General features: G+C 43.0%; 3 protein-coding genes across 4 annotated transcripts; 1 reads left to right on the forward strand and 2 right to left on the reverse strand.

Annotated features, from left to right (window-relative positions):
- Positions 1 to 11: 11 nt before the first annotated feature.
- On the reverse strand, positions 12 to 9,073 carry LOC122616248. Its single transcript, XM_043791641.1, has 8 exons — positions 8,599 to 9,073; positions 8,482 to 8,540; positions 8,183 to 8,306; positions 7,950 to 8,130; positions 7,694 to 7,886; positions 6,075 to 7,172; positions 624 to 764; positions 12 to 508 (listed from the first exon to the last, which is right to left on the reverse strand). Exons 1-8 carry the CDS (start codon positions 9,071 to 9,073, stop codon positions 278 to 280), a joined length of 2,502 nt encoding a protein of 833 aa, XP_043647576.1. The 3' UTR covers positions 12 to 277.
- LOC122616249 lies at positions 3,780 to 5,959 on the forward strand. The gene is made up of 2 exons (XM_043791642.1): positions 3,780 to 3,865; positions 3,953 to 5,959. Exon 2 carries the CDS (start codon positions 4,077 to 4,079, stop codon positions 5,133 to 5,135), a length of 1,059 nt encoding a protein of 352 aa, XP_043647577.1. The 5' UTR covers positions 3,780 to 3,865; positions 3,953 to 4,076; the 3' UTR covers positions 5,136 to 5,959.
- A 3,606-nt stretch (positions 9,074 to 12,679) lies between the features above and the next one.
- Positions 12,680 to 20,793, reverse strand: LOC122615516 (failed axon connections). Of its 2 annotated transcripts, none has more exons than XM_043790454.1 (5): positions 19,985 to 20,793; positions 15,887 to 16,225; positions 14,427 to 14,761; positions 14,255 to 14,357; positions 12,680 to 14,103 (listed from the first exon to the last, which is right to left on the reverse strand). In XM_043790454.1, the coding sequence occupies exons 1-5, from the start codon at positions 20,399 to 20,401 to the stop codon at positions 14,050 to 14,052; spliced, it is 1,248 nt and encodes a 415-aa protein (XP_043646389.1). In that variant the 5' UTR covers positions 20,402 to 20,793; the 3' UTR covers positions 12,680 to 14,049. The 2 variants fall into 2 exon arrangements, with proteins under 2 accessions (XP_043646389.1, XP_043646388.1); XM_043790453.1 differs by having other exon boundaries at positions 14,427 to 14,770; positions 19,985 to 20,792.
- Positions 20,794 to 20,999: the final 206 nt, after the last annotated feature.

Here is a 20,999-nt window from a genome sequence, read left to right on the forward strand (position 1 = left end):
CCAAAAGGAAATAGTTCGACAAAATAAAAAGACGTTTTATTAAAATTTCAGAATGTGTTTTGAAATTGGTGTTTATAAAATTTAAATGTTTAGCGTTTTCAGCTCTGGTTGGCTTGGCTTATCGACTTAATATGAATGGCAATGCCCTTAAATTGCGGCAAGCTTATCGTTCAAATTTGAAACAGAATTTTCTGTTGAATTCTACCACACTCATATGCCAAACTAAAAGTAACATGGAATTTTTTTCAAACCTTTTAGGGCTTTGCAATCAGCCCATTTATTTACTTCGCCTGCGCACCTGACACAACAGCTTGATGTCATTGATATGCAGCTTGAGTGGCTGCCTCCTGGACCACGGACCACGTCTCAGCTTCCGGATGCGCAGCTGCCGGCTGCAGTAGAGCCGGAATTTCAGATTCGGATTCCATACGGCACCGGCCGAGGCGGAGGGCGTGACGCACTTGTACGCATATTGCCACCATAACCGAATGCTCTGCTTGGTGCTGTGCTGGAATCGGGACGGGATTGGCATTGGTTGGCAGTGGTTGGTTTCAGTGGGTATGTGTGGGGTGGCAGTAAACATTATGGGACCATAAAAGGTGTCCAGCGGGAAAAACACTCACCATGTAGACGGGCAAGACGTAGAAGCGCTTGCACTCGCGCCGAATGAAGTTGAAGGCGATGGGCCGGCGGTACGTCGATGATACCTTGGTCAGGTGCGAACGGATCGCACTGGCGCTCGTCGAGCGCTGCAGACGCTGGAGCTGCAAAATAGAATGGCGCGCGCACGTAATTAGTTTTCCAAACAATTGAGCACATTTTGAGAACACAATTAATATGCGCAAAGTGTTTGCAAAGAGTTCGCGCCAAATTTGGCTTGCAAATGATACGAATAGCGCTGCGTTTCAGTTGAGTTATGGCCCATAACTGAGTGTACTCGGTACTATATTGTACTTAAACTAGACACCTGGCTCTGGAAAACAATGCCGTCGAATCGGGATGCGTTGTTTCTATTTTATTTGTATTTAAGCGGTGGTTGAAGAGAAGAAAACGAGAGGTGATACATTTAATGCGTTTCAAGCACCCAAACATTAAGTCGTTCATGAAAGGAAGCTATTTCTTTCAAGACTAAGATTCCACTGGAATTTGACTATTATTTCTATAATTCTTTCTACATTTGTATAAAAACTATAAAATTAAGGTCATAAATGTAGGTATCCACCCAATAATCGAATCAGAGCATCTATAAATATTTTTTTTCCGCCTTATGAACTAAAAATTTATCGTTTGATAGAAAACAAAATCGCAGTGTAATAAAAACGCTTATCACCTCAACACGAAGTTTATGTGATATTTTATTGATTTCAATAAACTGCAAAAAGCATTTGTTTTTTTGAAGGTATTGAGCCATATCTGGAGACAGAAAGTTTGCTAATATCGTTATCATTTAAATTTTATAAACAGTTATGAATGAAATGATAATATACCGACACTATCTGTATGATTAATCACCTTTCGAGCAAGAAATCGTTATCTTAAGTTCGGAAAACTCCACAATAGCTCTGGTATTTCTGGTTGGGGGAGTGGGGATCGCTTGGGTGCGGCTTCGACGGATTCGGTGGTGGGTGGTGGGCGGTGTGCGTCCCTGAACCTGCTTATCAAAGCGGCAGCAAGTCGCTGTTGTTGTCCACATAATAACTATTGAAATTACAGTTGCAAGGCGGCGTGGATTGTTTTCGCAGTGAGCTGAAGTGACAGGCGGGGCGGCCGAGTCATCCAACTCGAAGTTGATAGCAATTAAGTCCGCTTATCAGTTTAGAGACTCGATTCAAATTAGCACCCCAATGGAACCCCCTTAATCTCGAAACCCCACGACCCCCTAATCCCGTGACTTCTTGGCGGTTTGTCCTCGGCGATGACTACACGCCGACAAGTTTTTGCTATTATTAAACAGTTTTACAAGCCGCTAACGCTCAGAAATTGTTGCTAATTAGCTGAACCGCGCACGCCGGCGCAGCAGACCTTAAAAGCGACCCATCGACGGGAAGAGGGGCGGTGGCGGGTTAAGAGTAGGCGAATACTAATAAAGGTGTACGCTGGGATGAGTGGCGGTGCACCGCGAGAAATAATTCATTTCCTTCCTAAATGTTTAAAAATCTGACTAATTTGACTAATAATGTTTCAAAAATCTATAAAAGTTTAATTTTTTGACCTGAAAATAGTAGCTCATCTTCAGGTGCATATAAACAATCAATAGAAAAACCTAAAAATTGGAGCGCACAAAAAACCATAAGAAACTCCTAACAATTATTATTTCTTAAATTTTACAAATGGTGAACTTAGGATGAAATGTGACAGAGCAAACAATGTAATTTCTTATTTTGTTAAACCCTAGAAAAACCACATTTTCTGTCAGTGCACGTGTCAAGATTGGAGGCAATCGAGCTGAATTAGATGCCGCTGGGGTCGATTGAGTGCAGATCAAGCGATGAACAATCGAGTGCAGGGTGCAGCGTGAGCCGAGCAATTAGATTCTTCGAAAAAATCTGAAATTATGAAAGGACCTTGAATGCAATTGCTCTGTGCCGCAATTTGCATGTGAATAATGGCAAAAATCACATCTCTCGTTGTCAATCAGTACGTATGCGTAATATTTATGTGCGCCAGCCTGTCTGTCAGTGGAAATTATGTTGTCCTAGCGTACACTTTCCCCATTTATTTACTTTTTAGCCATTTGCCCCCGGCAATTAACACGGCGAGCGACGAGACAAACAAACACAAATCTAACGCTTCGTTTAAGCGATTTGTGTGCGCTTTTTAATGAAATTCGCTGCTGTGTTTGATGTTGTATTAGGGGTATGTGCGTGCTACGGCCTTTTTGTGGCCCGTGTCCGTTGGGCTGGCACTATCTCCATCTCTATCTGCCCGGCTATATCTGTCGCGATCGGTCGCAGGGTGTCGCCGTGCTGGGGTTTGTGGCTATGACTCAGCGCCGCAACAACAGTAAACAAATAGCAATGGGGGGAGGCTTGTGGTCACGCCTTTTAGATACCCATTAAATCTAGGAAACTGTTGCTATTTAGCTGTTCCACTAAGTACAGGCCAGACTATATATACTGTACGCTTATAGGCATATCAAATTTGCAGTTCATAGTAATAGTGGATTGATCTCGTAAGCGATTTTGTGTCGCTGCTTTGCAATTGGGCGGCAGGTTGGAGGGGTTTCTATATTTTTAAATTAACAGTATTTTTATTCGTATTAAAGGTGAGCTTAAAGCGGAAATGAACTGAGAATTAACACGGAATTCCTCACTACCCTCCCATTAACAGGACCTCTGACATGATCCTCCCAAATGTATGCTACATAAAGTGTATTTTCCTTTTGAAGGCAACGAAAAAAAGTAATAAGAACCGTCATACTTCTTAAAAGGAAGTAATATTGATGAGACATTTTAAGAAAGTCGCATAGAGTGGTGTTGAAATGCATGTTTTAAGTATTGAAATGTAGCACACTATAGGGTTGAAGCTTAAGATGCAGACTCCGCACTAAACTTCCAAGAATCCCAGACCATCAAGAACCCAAAGCAGAGTGACTTCCTACTGATCGTAGCATACCACATGGGTGGCCTAGTACACCCCTGGCACTCCACATACACCGGGTACCACAACTCCCACTACAATGAATGGCGGGCGCTGTGTTCCGTTCTGTTTTATTTTGCCAGTTGATTTCTGTTCGGGTTCGGATCCGCTCATTCAGTTCAGTAGTGCTCAGCTCGGTTGGTGCGACCACGGTTCGTGTCGATTGCGAATTCGCAGCCCGGCGCTCCGTAGCCATTGTCGGATTGGATCGGAGAGGGTCTTGCAAGTAAAATTCATGTTAATGAATGTTAATTTATACATTTGTAAGAATCTAAAATCTGTTTTTCCATACACAACAATTATTGACGCGCAGTCGCTTGGCGGCGATTTCGAATTTGGAAGCAGTCGCGCCCGAAACGTCGCCGCGAACGCAACGATCGGTTAACGGTAAAGTTATAGAAGGCGCCTCATTGAACGCTAGTAGGGGATAGTCCAGGATGGATCCCGAGTTTGTGAACAAATACAATCAGGTTCTGAGCCGGCTGAAGCTGGTGGAAAACTTCGATGGCAGTGATCCTGGCAAGCTGCCGCAGTTTCTCCACAAAATCGAGGCTCTCATGCCGGCCATAAACAGTTTCGATGACTATTACAAGGCTCAGTTGATAGGACATATCAAAAATAAGTGCACAGAACGAGCGAGGGAGGCGGTCTTCACGCGACAAATGAGCGCTCCTGTGGGCAATGGCAATGGAGCCGGGAATGGCCACCTCCTGAAGGCCGAGTCCTGGCTGAAACTCAAGGATCAACTGCTGTACAACTATGCGGAGAGGGAGTCCAGCTATTCGTTGATACACAAGATACGGAGCGCTGTTTTGGACTCAAACATAGAGCTGTATTACCAGAAGATGGCCAAGCTCAAGCACAGACTGATCAATAGAAAGCTAACCCACAATGACACCCTGTATAGTCTCGAGGACATCGAGCGCATCACCCTGCAGGTTTTCAGGGATCACCTGCCCGAGCCCACACACTCGATGATCCTGCGGCGGAATCCCAAGAGCATGGAGGAGGCCTATCGCTACATAGTGGAGGTGCAGCAGCAGTTTTACACACAGAGCGGATCTCTGGCCAGTGACCACCAGGCGGCCACCTTCAGCACCAGCCACAAGCAGCAGTCCTACGGAGTGGGAATGGGCGGAGTGGGTGTGAGCACCGTGGGAGTGGGCGTGGGCATGGGCATGGGAATGGGCGCCGTGGGCCTGGGACTCTCCTCCTACGTCCGCCAAATGTCCAACGACAAGGGCCAGCAGAACAGCACCAAGAGCTACTATAACCAGTCGGCTCCTCCCGTGGGCGCCGGCAAGAATCATCCCATGTTCAAGAGCATGGGCAACCCCACCTTCAAGTCCAGCTTCAGCTACAATGGCACCAGCAACAACTCCGGCATGGGATCGAATTACTCGAGTGGCAAGAAGTCGGACATCAAACAGAACTACCAGCAGCAGAAGAGCCAGAACTACTCGAAGACCTCATCGGCGAGTGCTTGGAAAAAGTAGTGGACATGGATAGACATGGATAGATCTCCCTCCCAATCGATGAGTGATCCAGTGAGATAGGCGAATCGAGCATGACCTAACCCCTTGGAGCCTGTGACTAAGCCAAGGCAAAGTGCTTGCCACCTCATGCTAATTACCCAGATACCTCACCCTCTAATGGTGATGATGTGGCCGAAGATTATAGGATGTGAATATAGATTAAAGTGATGTGAGCACTACTGGGAGCAACGAGATGGAGCTGATCTGCCCTGTTCCCCGATAACCATAGCAAATCTATCTATCAGTACAACTAAGATGATAATGATGTGAATGTTTAAATAAAACAAATAATACAACTGTTAATATTATAAGTAACAATGCTGCAATTTAAATACCTCCACGGATTAAGCGTACTAGATTGCACATGCAAATAAAACTAACCGAAACAAACCATACAGATGAAGACAATAGAAATAGAAAGTAGGGGCATTGCGATAATAGAACGTGTGCATATGGAACCGAGCAATGAACTATCAATTAAAACGCAAAAGAACTAAAAGTATATGATGTGGAAGTATTATGAATCGCTAATTCGAGATGATAGCAATGATCTTGTCGAAATACCAGATAATGAAGCCGATCGAGATAATTGAGTGCATGATGTTCGATCTTCCATAATGATGACATCGATCGCGTGTCCATCGATGATGATCAAACTGCAGACAGTATCGACATGTTAATTATTAGCTCATAAGACCCGAGTGTACATAGCCCCACACCTCAACCGCAGCCCCAGTCACATAACCCCCTATATCTCCCGCAAATCGACTATTTTTAACAACAATCGCCCACCTTCAAATTTGTTTTTTCTTAACAATAAAGTGTAAAGTCTAACAGCCTTTTTGTATGTCTGTGTTGGACGATCAGGGGTATCAGATTTGGCACAGTTTGTTTACTTACAATTTGCTGGGCACTTGAACAATGGGCGGAACCCCTCGGATCGTAGCCCATGTCCTGGGGCGCTGGCTCCGATTGCTGCTCCTGGAGTTTCACTGTCTTGGGTCTCGACCGCTCCTTGACATCTTTTTCGGGCTTGCCAAAGAGTCCTCTCTGCTCCGCCCGGCGAATCAGGTACTTTTCATTCAAATGAGTCAGGGTTTTGCGGCGTACCAAGGCCAAGTAACTGCCCGTGACCTGCTGTTTGATGCAATTATCCTGATTGATGCATATATCCGGCACGGTGTCCTGCACGAACTCGTCGATATCGGGAGTAACTATCAGGTCAATGCTATCCACGCGCGGCAAGGGTGGAGCTGTAGAGCCCGGAGGTCCAGGAGCTGTAGGTTCCGGCTGCGTAGAGGGTTTGTCCTTCTTCCTGGGCGAATCCTTGCTCATTGCAGCTGCTGGAATGTTGGCTGCTTCCGCTTCGGCTATCGCCTCCAGACGCTTCTGCTCCTTGTACGCATTGCGATGCTTTTCCAAAGCCAGCTTATTAATCAGTTTCAGGACATGCTGCACCATATTCTCGTTTTCAGTACCCACAATTGAGTGCGTTTGATAGAGAACAAACTGCACTTGCGGTCGCGACATCGACATGGTGAGGGTCAGCAGCTGCTCCTCGAGGATCATGGCCACCCGCTGGCGACCCTCGTCGCTGACCTCCGATTCGGTGAGCACCTCCAGCATACTCAGATCGCCACCCCGGGAACAGATTAAATCGATGGGATCCGAAATGGCACTAAAGGAATTCGGTGGAGTGGCGAAGATTCCCACCACCGTTCGAAATCGATTCGATTCCATCGGAAACGAGGTGAAGGCATCGCCAAACAACCTGATATTATTAACCCCTATGGATTCCATATAGCGACGATACTCCTTCAGATTTGCCCCTGCTCCATAAACATAAAAGTTGTTCACCCGGTTGATGGAGTAAAACAAGGCTGCCAAGTATGCGGTGGATCGAGGAGAACCTATATGCGTCTGCAATATGTCGCCATCCAGCTCAAAGTAATCCATCAACTTGGACATGATGGCCGGGCCAAAGGTGAAGTTCTTGTCCTGGAAAGGAATCAATACTTGTAAGCATTTCAACAACAAATATGTTTTGGCATTCGCAAAAGTTTTCAGATATCATGTTACCAGACGAAAACTAGTTTATATAAAGTTGAATTTTCATGTCGCCCAGCTTTAGTGTCAATGTTTATTGATCATACGCAGTGTTGACTTACTTAAGTTGTAGTCATAAGCTGTCTACGGCACCTTTTCCGGGAAAAAATTCACCGCACAAACAAATTGCTTTGTAATTTTTATGGACACCTTAACATTGATACTATTAGCGTTATCCGGAAATAAACGATTATAATAATGACGGTTTTAGTTCCAATTAATACCGATTGCAGTATCGGGCATTGCCAGCAAAAAGGTGAAAACGAAATTACCCCATAAATGTATTTGGTCTTACATCACAAATATTTTGGATAATAATAACCCTTGAGCTAAGGTCGTCAATATCCAAATATGAGTTAATAAGAATCAGAGTAATGTAACTTCTCGAAGTCATACAAAAATTAGATTCTCACCTGCATTATAAAATAATGTTTAGTCATCAGCACGGATTTGGTAAACTCGCTGCGATCCTTGGGAATGCAGGATATGACCAAAGGACATATATTGTCCCATTTACAGTGCTGGACCAAAAGTGGCTCCTCGTCGTCCGGTCCGTGGACAGTAAATCCCATTTCTGTAAGGATCTTATCCGCCTCTTCTTTATTTCTGTCAATCGAAATGCATTTTATGAGTCTATAGTAACCTAGTATAATGATAATATTTACTAACCGTATTAAAAAGGGATTTATCCAACCGGTAACCACAGGATTGGCAGCGGCGATGGCCACCTTTTCGTTTTGGAGGTGGATGGGAAGCAGTTGCGAAAGCCGGAGTGCTCCAACCCCGATTCTCATCCGGGAAATTGAAGCTGCCAATCGAATGCGATGTTGCCACAGGAGATCCGCGAGTTCTGATTATAATTTGCATTAAGAAAGACTTCAGGAGACAATATTTTCACCCACCTGTAACTTCAGACTCCTTGTACAGCGTCGCTTGCAAATCCTTTTCCTCGGAATTTCGACCCTTAAACTGCCGATCGTAGAGTTCGAAGAGCATTAACCAGATCCTTTGCTCATCATTTTTAAACTGCGAAATATTAAGGATAAGCTCCAGCATTCTAAAATTCCTTTAATCTAAGCATTAAGATTACTAATTTTAGTTTTATATGTAATATTGCAATACATGATACGATTCTAGTCAAGTACTATCCTCATCAAAATCTATATTTCCCATGTTTTTCTAAAATATCAAGTTCACCGACCTCTTTGTGCTCCTCAAAGAATGAGACATCGTCCAAAGCGTTCGACATAACCACCTTATCTAAAATATAAAAATCTCAACGTTTTCATGAAAATAAATGAGTATAATAACAACCCACATCGAAAGACGTCGTAGATCAAGGAAAAAGCCAAACGCATCTCGTGCTCATTTTGGAAGTCCACCAAAATTGGAGGTTTGCGAAGGAGTTTGGCGGCATTGGCGATGGTGGGCAAAGTCCAACGTGCTCCGGCCTTCAATTTGATTTTCACTGAAGTGGAATGACAGTACTTAAGGGTCCTACTCCGTCTTCCACATGGACTAACTCCAGGGGATATGATCTTGGTTATGCGCAGGGGATCAAACACTGGTTTCTCCTTCTTATTGATATCGTGTAGGGTTAGCGCGTCGTCGGAAGATTCGTTCACATGACGCTGAATCTCCAACAGCATGTAGTACATCTTGTCCTGCCACTCCTCATCGCTGGGCAGATAGATTTGCTTGGTCTTCTTCAGCTTCTTGCTCTGCTCCTTGAAGATGGCCGGATACACCGAGAAGATGTCCGCCAAACTCAGGAAGAAAAGTTGGTTTGACATGTCGGAGTTTCCGAGTTCTTAGGAAATCAATAGCAGTAGCAATCAAAAATTGTATCGGTATGTATATATGTTTTTTTAAGTAATGCATCGATCAGTTATATAAACTGTTTTTAAGCGTACTTGCATTTTTCTGAACACTACATAATGTTTATGAATTTAATTATTCAATTTGATATAATGAATTGTAATCCACTATCTGAGATCAACCTAATTTCCCCGAAGCCATTAAACCTTGCAAAGTCACCAAAATGAGGCCGTTTTTACGATGTACATTACCTGGGGTTTTTTCAAATTATAATTATTTTAGTTGGTTCCACTAGTAATACATCCACTATCTCAGAATCTACAACCTTTTCGCACGTTCGGCTGACAAACGCGAAATTTCGAAATGTCATTTGATGTTGGTGGCTCTAAGAACTTTTGGCATAATCCTATAACTTGTGTGTAAAGTTAACTATTCGATTTAAGCACTAGGTCTCATAATTAATGAAGGGTTTAACTTAGTTCACCGCATAGCTGAAAACTCATCATTACATTTAAATTGTTTATTGTAATTAACAATGTTGTACTCAAAAGAACAACTACTTTTCGAATTTGTAAGATTTTAAATAGCACGCAAGGTTTTTCGTTAGGAACTGTTAATTTTATACAGCTTTGTGGGAAACCACTAAATCACTTCAGGAAATATTTCAGCACGATCGGTAAATTGGGGATAGCCTCCACAATTAGCGAGATACCGATACCGTGCTCCAATTAGGCACTGCTATTAAATGGAAATTTCAGCACGATCGGATTGTTATATGCGCGCATCTGGAATCACGAGGGTGCTACGGATAAACGGGATACTCCCCGGATAAACTGACTGTCCTAGGTAACGGTGAAAAGAGCAGGAGCGAATCCGAACCGAGCAGTTGCAGTGAACAGCGACAACTGGATGAACGGAGCTTGGGTGGAGTCTCCTTTCGATGGCGTGTCTTTCATCTCCCTTTTTTGCCTTTGAGCGGTAAACACCCCCCGTTTTGCACCCACTTTCCGCCCGCCCGTCCACAACCTATTCCAATGACAATGACAACTGCTGATTTTCATTCTCAGTCTCGTTCGCTCATTTCCATTTCGTTCAGTTCGTGCTTAACACCAATTCAATGCTGGGAGCCTCCGAATTCCGATTGCGATTCCGAATCGACATCCAACCAAGCTGCATGCTCCATGGAATTACTTATCTATCTCCTGCACTCCCCATCTGCCCTCTCCCTTCCACCCACCTGTCGCCGCGTGCAATGTGCACGCCAATGCTGTCGTCCTCTCGCTCTGACAACCGCCTATCTTGTCAGCTGTAAAAAATATTCGCCACAAAGGACAAACGTACTGTTATAGCGTTACCGTTATAGGCTTTCTTTCAAGAATGAGTGTGTTTGTCAGAGCGATAGGTGTACACAGATGTGATCAAGTTATTAGCAAAGAACATTCATAAAAAGCCATATGTCGTTATCATATACATAAACGGGCATTTTTTATAATATTTAATATTTAATATCTAAACTCTAATTCGCCTTTTTATACATTTTAATTAGTTTCAATTATTATCAAAGATTTCTGATTAGGTTCTTTGTGGATTTCAAAATATGAGCAGTTCTTTAAGTACCAAAACGCTTCATCAGATAAGCAAATGGTTGTCATGCTTTCCTTTGAAACTGAAATAATCCATACTATTCTGAATCCATCAAAAGAACTGCTGTGCTTTTGACTACAGCTGTAACTGCGGATGGGCGATAGATGGATCCAAACGATATCACACTTACCTTTTATTTTTTACGGCTTCAGCACGATTGACGTAATAAATTCGCTCTGATTGGAATATTCGTCTTCAATAAATTGCCAGAAATGTCGCTGACAGAAATGGAGGGGTAAATGGGTTGGGTGGGCGTACGATTTTTCTTGGTATTCTTCGATGTGTTTGCCTTGATTAGTTGGGGCTTAGAGCTCCCAAAAGCCCCCTGCCATTTGTTTGATGTTTGATGGCTTCGGAGCGTTCGAATCGAACATCAAATTAAATGTTGATTAGACAACTTCGAAACTCTGGTAAAAAGGGGCAGGTGGAAAGAATTTATTGGCCTAGGTCAAATATCGATTATCGCCCCCATCGTCTCCATCGCCGCCATCGCGATATTGGGTCAGATTGAATTGAATGTCAATTTGATTGGCATATCTGGGTGCAAATATATAATGTGGAGCTGTAAAAATATTTATATATCCTTTGTGACCTTGAGCCGGGCAAGAAAGTTCACTGCTGGGTGTTTACTTCTTCACTTGGCCTAATTGAATTGCCTGGCTTTGGTTAACTTCTTAACTAAGATCAATTGTAATTGGAAAAATTGGAAGAAATCATCGTATCAATTAAAAGTGCCACCAAACTGATTCATCAAGCCTGATTGTTGACCACTAAAAACGGTGTCCACTCAGAAAAGATTCCGGCTTGCTATCGGGCAAAATTTATAACCATGGGCCAGCTAGGCCAGTATGACTGTTTAGATATGAATAAGCAAACTTGAATTAGAGATATCAGGGGTCTTGCTGCTAAGATAACTCGGGTGTCATAATTAAATTTTTCCTCCGTTTCCCGGACAGTCGTGGCCAAGTAAAGCCACCCCGGCTTAAAGGCGACCGATGCGATTTCTTTATCGGGACAGTGCGTGTCAGCATCGTAAATCAGTTTCCGCACATTCGGGGCTTTGTTTTGTTTTGTTTTTTATTAAGAAGCATATTTATTATATATAAGATGTATGTAATACAATAATTTTTCTTTCTGTCCGGGTTTGCTCTTCTGGTTTTTACGCTTTTATGGTTTCGGTTTCATCTCGGTTTATCATTATCGTTATCATTTTCATTTAATTTTTGTTTTTGTTTCATTTTCTTTATCCTTTTTATATAATCATATAAAACACTGAGCTACAATACAAATATTGTGATAAAAACTTACAACATAACCTTTAATACATAAAAATACTTGCGTAGTCTACAAATCGTATCGTTTTAGATTTCTTCGTGGATCGATCGATCGCCCGCTCGTCTTCTCCTGCTTCATTTCTTGTTTTTGACCTTCCCCTAAATTGTTTTCACTGCTTCTGTCGCGCCTCATTGGGTTCTGTATATGTATTTGTTTTCGTTTTTCGTTTTTCTTGATTCCTTTATTTCTTAGTTGCATGAGTTTTACCCTATTCAAAGACTTCATTCATTCCCCATCTGTGGTCGATGACGATCTCTGATTTTATGAGAAGTCGACGAAAACAAAAGGAAAACAATAAACATAGAGGAATCCGTGAATAAACGGGAGGCCGACTGGAAAAGGGAAAGTGTTGGAGTAGGAGAACGCGAGGGGAGTGACCTCCCCGCCGAGAATTCTTCCAGTTCTTCCGTTCCTGCTTCCCCTGCTTCTCAGATGTTTGTTGTGTTTTCTATGAGTTTGTCGTTCGTCTTTGTTGTCTGCAGCATTTTAATTACAATAGAAAATATGTTTATATTTATATATATATTTGCATAATCCATATCATTAAATTAAATCGTATAAAACACAAGACAGTTGAAATATCAAATGAGGCGTACATAATTTTTTTTCAGTGGCCGTACCAAAAGAGAATTCACATACATACATATAAAAGTAGTTACAAATTCGTACAAATTAAAAGGTAAATTTTGTTCGTTTGGATGGCCGAGTGTTCTTTTTGGTTCGAATTGGTTTGATTTTGTGTATGGGGGTGAATATCGATGAGCATCTCATACTAAGGGATTTTGGTTAGCAAAATCATAATACACAGTACAATTACAATAATATTTATAGAAATAAAGTATAATATAATAAAAGAACCAACATACAGTTTTTATGCATTGTTGTTTGTTTTGTTTTGCTTTGTTTTTTTATACACATCTTTATGCATAATGGGCGTATATAATGTTTATGTATATAATTATAAGTAATAAATTTTATCCATTTTGTTTAATTATTTGCACACGAGAATCAAAATTACTATTTGCAATCATATATATATAAAAAATAAACTTAATTGCCGTCATTCCGTTATATCATTCCTATACCATTCGCATTCTCATCCTCATTGCATGCCATCCCTACTAACCATCACTATGCGCCATATCATATCTTCCTATCGTACTGGTTGCGGATCCTTTCGTTACTTTAAGCTTAATCAATTTTGGAAGAGTAAACAATACCATCGAGTTGCAATTGTTGCTGCATATGCTATGTATATGTGTGTAGAGTGTCTGGGAGAGTGAGTGTGAGTGTCGATGAGTGTATTATATAGATCGCTTTTGAATGAAAACTAATGATTAATGCGTATTGAATGCTGTTCTACACCCCCCTTACGTTTTCTCCTATCTGGCTTCACTCTTTTTACTCACGTTTTGCTCACTTGTTCTTTGTTTTATTCGAGTTCTTTAACTAATTTTTTATAATTTCTCCCCCCGCTCTCATCGCTTTCATTCATCGTCTTAATATTTATACGTATAAACTTTTATAATTTTATACTAAATGGTTTTTACGGTTTTTTTTTACGTTTTCTTCATTTTTTGCTTTTTGTTTCTTGTTCTTGTAATACAAACGTCGTCATGTAAATATATAAAAAAAGATGTCCAAAGTTTTACGTTACGTTATTGTATATGCTTTTTGTTTTTCTCATTACTTAGTGGATCGTTCTCTTGCTGATGGTTTTGCCTGCTTTTGCTTTACAGTTGTCCTAGGTTTGTAAATGGGTGTACTTGATGTATTTTTTTTGTTTTTCGAGTGGTTTTCTGATGTCTGAATGCTTATATATGAGAGCGTAGCGCCTAGCTATATAGGGCCTTACTATATAGTATCGTACTACATATGTATATATATATAATGTGTGTGTATGTGGGTGTTTTTGTTTCCTTCGATCATACACATATACTAGATATATGTACGCATATAACTAACGGCGAATTTACTTTGTTTCCTCCTTCTCTTTGTTCTCCTCGGTCGACTCCTTCTCGTTCGACTGCAAGTTAAAAAGAACATGGCTTAGTATGTGGAAAAATTAAAGTTTAATTCAAGACTAGAGGGTCTTTCCTTCTCCTTGGCGAGTGCAATATAATAACAAGTTACAACTCCAGCCCAAGGATAGACCATCTGGTTTACTTGAGCCTCACCTTGTCCTTCTCCAACTCCTTCTCGATCTTGTCGCCTTCAGTGCCCTCCTGTTCGTTTGATTTCTCCTGCTCGCCACCCTCCTTGCCCTCCTTAGTCTCGGGCCTGTTGGAAAAGTGGTAAAATGAATTAGCAATCACATCCATTGGCAAGTTTTGAGTCAAGACTACTTACTCTGGCTTGGGAATGTGCGCATTGAGGTCCAGCTTCGTGCAGATCTCGTCCCAGTCGGGGAAGCACTTGTCCTTCATGCGAGAAACGTGGCCAATCAAGTTGGGGCACTTCTCGGTCATGTAGTCACGCAGCGGATACGCAATGTCCTTGGACAGATAGTGGAGCTGCGACAGGACCGCGAAGGCCACCACATCCAGGGTGGTGGGCTCGTCGCCGAAGAAGAACGGCTTGCAGTCGAGCATCTCGCTAAGAACCTTCAGGTCGTTCTTGCCGAACTCCTCAATCTCCTCGGCGCTGTGGACACCGATACCGTGCGCCTTCAGCTTCTTCGTGCCCTGGAACCACTTGATGTGTTGAATAGTTGTTTTGCCGTACAGCAGTTACGGATGGGGGTTACGGGGGATGCACAAGCATACGTTACGGAATCGGGGTGTTGGAGGTGATGTGAGTTTTAAGATTTGGGGATCGGGGGCATTACGCATTACCCAGTTAGATGTTCAAAACCAAAGTAGTATGCAAAAAAGAACGAAAAAGAAAAAAGAGAAAAACCATGCAAGAGTTAGTCGTAAAATAACGATTGTTTTCCTTTCAAATTCCCGTTTGCGTTTTGATTTTGGGTTGGTTATGTGAGAACCGATGGAGATATAAACAAATGCGTCCCGCCACGGATTTATTGTTTATGCCATCGGGGTTTTTGGGATAAACTATGTGTGGAGATGATGGTGGTGTATGGAGTTTCTTTTTTTATGTACAGCTAGGTGCAATATAATACGCCACCGCTTGCTTAGTTTTAATTTTCAAGTATTGTTTATTTACACTACCCATCAATCCCCGCCTAATCCACAACGCCAGCCAACTGGAGAACCTTCCCGGCTTTGGATTACGATTTTAATCTAAACAAAGTGCGGATATCTCCGGTTTTGGGAACTACTGGAGGCTCAGATGCTGGCGTTGAGTTTCTGAGACGTCAAAATCAGCTACACTAAAAACATTTCTCTACTTGACTAGCAGACACCTTCCTGTTTCCACTTTCACTTATTTCGTCTGATTTCGATTAACAAAGGAGTTCAAAAGATTTCTTTTAGTTAAAGAAGTGTACAGTCTACTCCAACAAAATATTAATGATTTTCAGTTAAGGTTAATAGATTAATATGCATTCGTGAAATGTACAAATAAAAATATGTACCAAAATGTGAGTTACTTTTTACGTATTATTACTTTAACCAACAATAAAAACCTATAAATTAGATTTACAGCTAGAAGTATGTGTCAAAAGGTGTCTATAACTAGGAAACATTAGGTATAAATGATAGTAAACAACTTCTGTAGAACCAATTACGATAATGACCAAAAGTATGCTATGTTCCAATGAAAATTCTAATCAAAACCATACAAATTGTGGGAAAGTGAAAATCGTGGACCATGATCATGACCACTAATTTCACAAACTATCTAGTTACCTTGCGACCAAAGGTGATCTTAAAGAAGAAGTTCAGAATCGAGTTGGGCAGCCGCAGGCCGAGGGCGTGCTGCAAGTTGACCTTGTAGCCCTTGAGTACATTGTCCGGATACTTGGCGCGCCAGTAGAAGATGATCCAGATGAGATGGTTCTCCAGCATGGCAATCGTGGCGTACGAGACATTCCTCTGCTCGGCGGTGAGTCCCGAGTCCAGGTTCTTCTCGTATTTGGACGACAGTTCCTTGATGATAATGGCCGAATCCGCGATTTCCTCCCCATTCAGCTCAATGAACGGCAGCTGACCCTTCTTGGAGCGGAAGCGCATCTTGTGATCAACATTCTGCAAAGGGAAGAAAGCGAATACATGTACAATTTACTTTTCCTTGCGTGGGATGAGTAATTGTGCGAGGAATGTGGGGGAGTGGGTGATGGTTTACCCCGCCCTTTATCTGCGGCCAGCATGCCACTCATGCAGTACGAACAAATATTGCCTTAGTTGGTCATTAAATTCAAAATCGCATTTCACAAGAATTTATTTTTGAGGCACGGCCATCAATTTGGGATACACACAAGTACAATCAATTTGGGGATGGTTCTTTAGAACTACGAATGCTTTAGTTACTCCCTGATCATACCATTATTTAATAAGTATATCAATTGTAATACAAATTAATGTAAATAACTTTTATGGTTATTTTATATTTTAGTTTTTAGGCCCTTTTAGGCATTTATTCCCCTAATATTATTCTCTAGTAGACTTGCCACTAGTTTCATGGGCATTAGGGGTTTTTAAAACAATATTTTCTATTACAGCTATTTAAATTTTTTCAGCTTGAACAAGATTCTTAGGATACTCATAAATTGTGTCCATATGGAACCAGGAAGATATTTTTTTATTTGTACGCCTATGACTAATGAAAAATTAAGTTCACTCCCCCGCAAGGATTCTGGCCGCTAGATGGCGCTCATGACATACATCTAGCCGGCAATCGTTTGTTTGCGTGTGTATTTGGGCATTTCCTATGTATGCCAAGCAGATGCTGATGAACCAACCACTACACGGGAAGCTAGCTGTACCTCCCGGGAACCCAAAAACCCAAAACCCAGACTCGAAAGCCGAAAAACCCACCCAAAAACCAACACCCCTATACAACGCACACTCACACACACGCCACACAGCGGGAGGGAAAACGTCGTTCCAATTGCTCGCTATTCGAACATTTTGACATATTCCAATGCCTTCCAGTGTGTACACACGTCCGCACGAAGCGTTACCGTTAGCAATGTGACAGTTATAGGCGGCGGGTGTCCGGTCTGAAACCTTTTCGTTTTCAGCTTCGCTGCACAAATCTACATAATAATTTCTAATTAGAAATATGTACGAGGGCCATAACAAAGAGCCAACGGTTGGCATATTTTATGCTTTCGCGCCCTCAGCCAAAAAAGGGAGGGGCAGGGTGTGGTTGGCCGCCGGAGAGAGAATCGGCGAGAGAGCGAAAGGAAAGAGAGAGCACTGTTGTTGTAGTTGGAGAGAGATTGAGATTTTCGCCTTCCAGCATCGCAACGCAACGCTCTGCAAAAAGGGTGGAGTCCATTTTTCAATTCCAATGATCCACAAAAAGGCAGCCTGTCTGCCTGCTTCCTCTTCTCCGGCTCCATCTTCTTCTTGTGCCCACGCACAATGCAAATACTTATGTTTTATTAAATCGTTATGCCAATTAAGGCAATCGCTCGTCTCCTCAATCTTCGTTCTTTCATTTTTTTCGCAGTGTAAGAGTCGGCAGATGAAGAAGCAACAGCAATGCAATTATGCAGCCTGAGTGCGCGAGTGTGAGTGTATCCACACCCTTGCAGAGCAGTTCCAGAGAGAGCGAGAGGGGAGCCGGAACGGGAGAATTGCACTGGAGCGAGTGAGCAACAACAAAAGCCGTCCACTGTGTGTTGTTTAAATGCAAATATGCGGTTTATTAATTAAAACAAAGGCAGCCACAATACGTAAAAAAACAAAATAACGAGAAGCAAAAAACTCCATTTCCTCCCAATACAACAGGAACACATATTCGACACGCACACATTCGCACATGTACAGTTGCAGCAGGAGAGGCAGCAGCGTTGCCAGAATACCTTGAAACTGCAGCCTGGCAATATTGCACAAATGAAATGGCGCGCCAGCATTTCCATTTGAATTTTAATCGCTCTGTGCCCGCAATGCATATGGCAGAGAAAATGTAAATTAATTGCACAATCTACAAGCGCGACACTCAGGAATGTTAGCAATGCGGGCCACCGCCTCAAAGCGAAACTTATGCCCAGTTGTTGTTGCTGCTGTGTTTATTAATGGGCGCCGCCTTGAATGTGGTGTGAAAAAAATATGCATTTGGTTTATCATCAATAAAGAAACAACTTCTGCTCTTGTTTACACTGATGAATGTGTGTATACAAAGGAGGAGAGCAGGAAAGAAATGCAGTCGAGCGCAAGCAGCAGGGGGGAAAACTGGCTTAGTCAGTTGCATTTACAGTCACCCTCCCTTTTTTCATGATTAATGCGCGCTGCAGCAACAAAAAACCATGCCAGAAATGTCAAAGGTCCCCAGTTTGTTGAACTCTTTATTTTTCTTCCTTCTTTTCGTATGCCGCCGTTTTGGGCTGCCTGCTCTTATCAGTGAAAATGGGAATAATCATGAAAAATGAAAATGGAAAGTAATTTCCAGCTGCGGGCCGAAGGCGGCCACTGACGGACTGTCAATCATAATTGCCTCTTCTCCTTACGTTCGTGGAATGCAACATATGGGGGCGATTGCTTATCGGCATCTGGAAGCCGACGGCATCAATTAACATTCCGCGCAAGGGGCTCGTTTTTCATTAACCAATGTAATTAATAAGATTAAACAGCAATTGCGTCGCCAGTTTTTGTGCGGGTGACCGCACCCATTTCTCCCCCGGCCACATACAAGTTTTTCCTCTCGTACAGAAAAAATATGAAAAATATGCAAACCGCATCGCGCGCTTTAAAAAGTGAAGAAAAAATAATGGAAAAAAAAACAAGCCAAAATGGAAGGCACCATTGGAAGTCGTTGACAGTTGTTTGTCTGCCTGTCCCCTCCCCCCACCACGCCCACACACTATTACAGCTACTTAACGGATAAGAAAAGAAAGGGAAATGGAGATGGGGGAAGGGGAAGGGGCGTCGGTAGGTGGAAGGAGAAGAGGGAGATAGCTATTTCTGAGTCCATCTTAAACTGCATCAATTTTTATTAAAAGCAATTACAAGCTGCTGCTGCTGCCATACACAGAGAGAAAATTTGCTGTTGGGTGGATTGAGTGAGCATAGTCGCATGGAATTCAAAGATGCTAACAAAAGGCGCATCCACCGAATAAAGATGAAAGTGCATCATTAACTTTTCGCTCAGTGCAAAAAGAAGTCGAAAGAAAAGTGAAATAAAAAACAGTGCAGCAACAAAAGACAAAGAGCAGACGGCGAGAGGGAGCGAGACAAAAGGAGAGAGTCGGCAAGTGCAAAATTTGAAGCACGACTTTTGCAAAGGGGAGCACAAGGAGGGGGGAGGGGGAGAGGCCAGTGGCAGAGTGGAGCATAAAGCAGCGACGCAGCGTCGGCGCACACACAAATTTTATGTATACGCTGTGCACACACACACGCGCACAGGACCAGGCTACAGGTTCACACACACATGGGCGGGGGAAAGAGAGGGCAGGCACAAATGTATCCCTTTTTCAGTTACGGGGCAGGGCAGGTCACACACACACAAAGACACAATCACAACCAGGCATACACATGCACACGGGCAGGCTTAGCAGCACACCATGATGGCGGCGCTGGCTCTCTCCCTTGCGCTCTCTCTAGCTCTCCCTCTCCCGCAGGAACTGGGAAAAAATCTGTACCGCAAAAATGCCTTGAAAATCTGGGATTTGTGGAATATCTGAGAGTTTTCGGTTCTTCCTGGGATTCTACCTAGTCCATTTTTAGGTTTTCCCTAATTATCCTGGGTACTTAGAAGGATTCCTAATGTTTGCCCGGGTCTTAATGGGGTTTTCATGAATTTTCGATGGTTTTTCCCTAGACCTTTCGATCTCCACTCACCTCGTATTTCAGGCCCACAAGACGCAGCCAGGTCTCCACCTTCAGGCAGTAGGGCGACAGGGAGGGCAGCAACGGGGTGCGCGAGAACTGGTAAAGATAGATGATGTCCTTCTCGAAGTTGGTCTTGTGCACATTGAATTTCTGGGCGGGCGGGGCTTCCGATTTGGCCGCCACTGGGGCTGCTACTGCCTCGTCCTTTTTGGGCTCCTCTCCATCCTGCTGCTTATCCTGCTTTCCGGCCTCGCCGTCCTTCTTCTCACCGTCGGCATCCTCTGCCTTTTCCACTGCGGGGGCGGCAGCTGGAGCGGCCGAGGAGTCCGCTGGCGGAGCCGCTGACTTTTCCGGCTCCTCTGACTTTTCCGCCGACGCCACTGCGGGCGTTTCCTCGGCGGGTATTTGGGCCACTTCGCTTGCCATTTCGATTTGTTGCTTTTGGTTTTTTTGGTTTTTTCTTTTCGATCCGCTTTTCTTTCGCTACTCTTGCTTTTCGCTAATTGAAGTTGCGCTTTCTTTCAGCTGAAAAGATTTCGGCTTCGCACTTTTCCTGCCACTCGCACACACTCACACACGCGAGAGAGAGGGAGAACTAGAGAGCGAGAGAGGAACCACCACTGCGATTCGTTTCGAACTCGGATTCGGGTTACAGTTGCACGATAGGATATCTTGGCTGGATGCGATTCGCTTTCGGATTCGGATGGATTCAGGAGCCGCTGTATCGACACCGCCGCAACCGCTCTCGGGAGTTTGAAAATTTGAAATGAGCGGATTCGCGTTGCGGAGGCGAGCTGGCGTTGCTGGCAGTGTGGCCAGATGCCCCAGCGAACTTCTCCCCAAATCCGCTCGGCAGAACGGCAAACGCAAATTCCCTAAAAATTGCTCTCATCCAGCGATCGGAAAATGTTGAGAAGAAAGCAGGAAAATTTACATAAAAAAAGAGTTCAAATATATTTAATAGCAATGTAAAACTAAATGAAAAACAAGTAATTTATAAGGAAAATATAACTGACACCACTAT

The sequence above is a fragment of the Drosophila teissieri genome, chromosome 3L (genome assembly GCF_016746235.2).
Source record: "Drosophila teissieri strain GT53w chromosome 3L, Prin_Dtei_1.1, whole genome shotgun sequence".
NCBI classification, from domain to species: domain Eukaryota; kingdom Metazoa; phylum Arthropoda; class Insecta; order Diptera; family Drosophilidae; genus Drosophila; species Drosophila teissieri.

What these genes read in the sequence shown, in the direction of transcription:
- LOC122616249 (XM_043791642.1), top strand. Translation starts at nt 4,077, where the DNA reads ATGGATCCCGAGTTTGTGAACAAATACAATCAGGTTCTGAGCCGGCTG.
- LOC122616248 (XM_043791641.1), bottom strand. Translation starts at nt 9,073, where the DNA reads ATGTCAAACCAACTTTTCTTCCTGAGTTTGGCGGACATCTTCTCGGTG. An exon ending in ATAAATCCCTTTTTAATACG is followed by an intron (nt 7,887 to 7,949) that starts GTTAGTAAATAT and finishes TTCGATTGACAG; the next exon opens with AAATAAAGAAGAGGCGGATA. An exon ending in AACATTATTTTATAATGCAG is followed by an intron (nt 7,173 to 7,693) that starts GTGAGAATCTAA and finishes ATTCCTTTCCAG; the next exon opens with GACAAGAACTTCACCTTTGG.
- LOC122615516 (XM_043790453.1), bottom strand. Translation starts at nt 20,401, where the DNA reads ATGGCAAGCGAAGTGGCCCAAATACCCGCCGAGGAAACGCCCGCAGTG. An exon ending in TTGTGGGCCTGAAATACGAG is followed by an intron (nt 16,226 to 19,984) that starts GTGAGTGGAGAT and finishes TTCCCTTTGCAG; the next exon opens with AATGTTGATCACAAGATGCG. An exon ending in AGATCACCTTTGGTCGCAAG is followed by an intron (nt 14,771 to 15,886) that starts GTAACTAGATAG and finishes CAACACATCAAG; the next exon opens with TGGTTCCAGGGCACGAAGAA.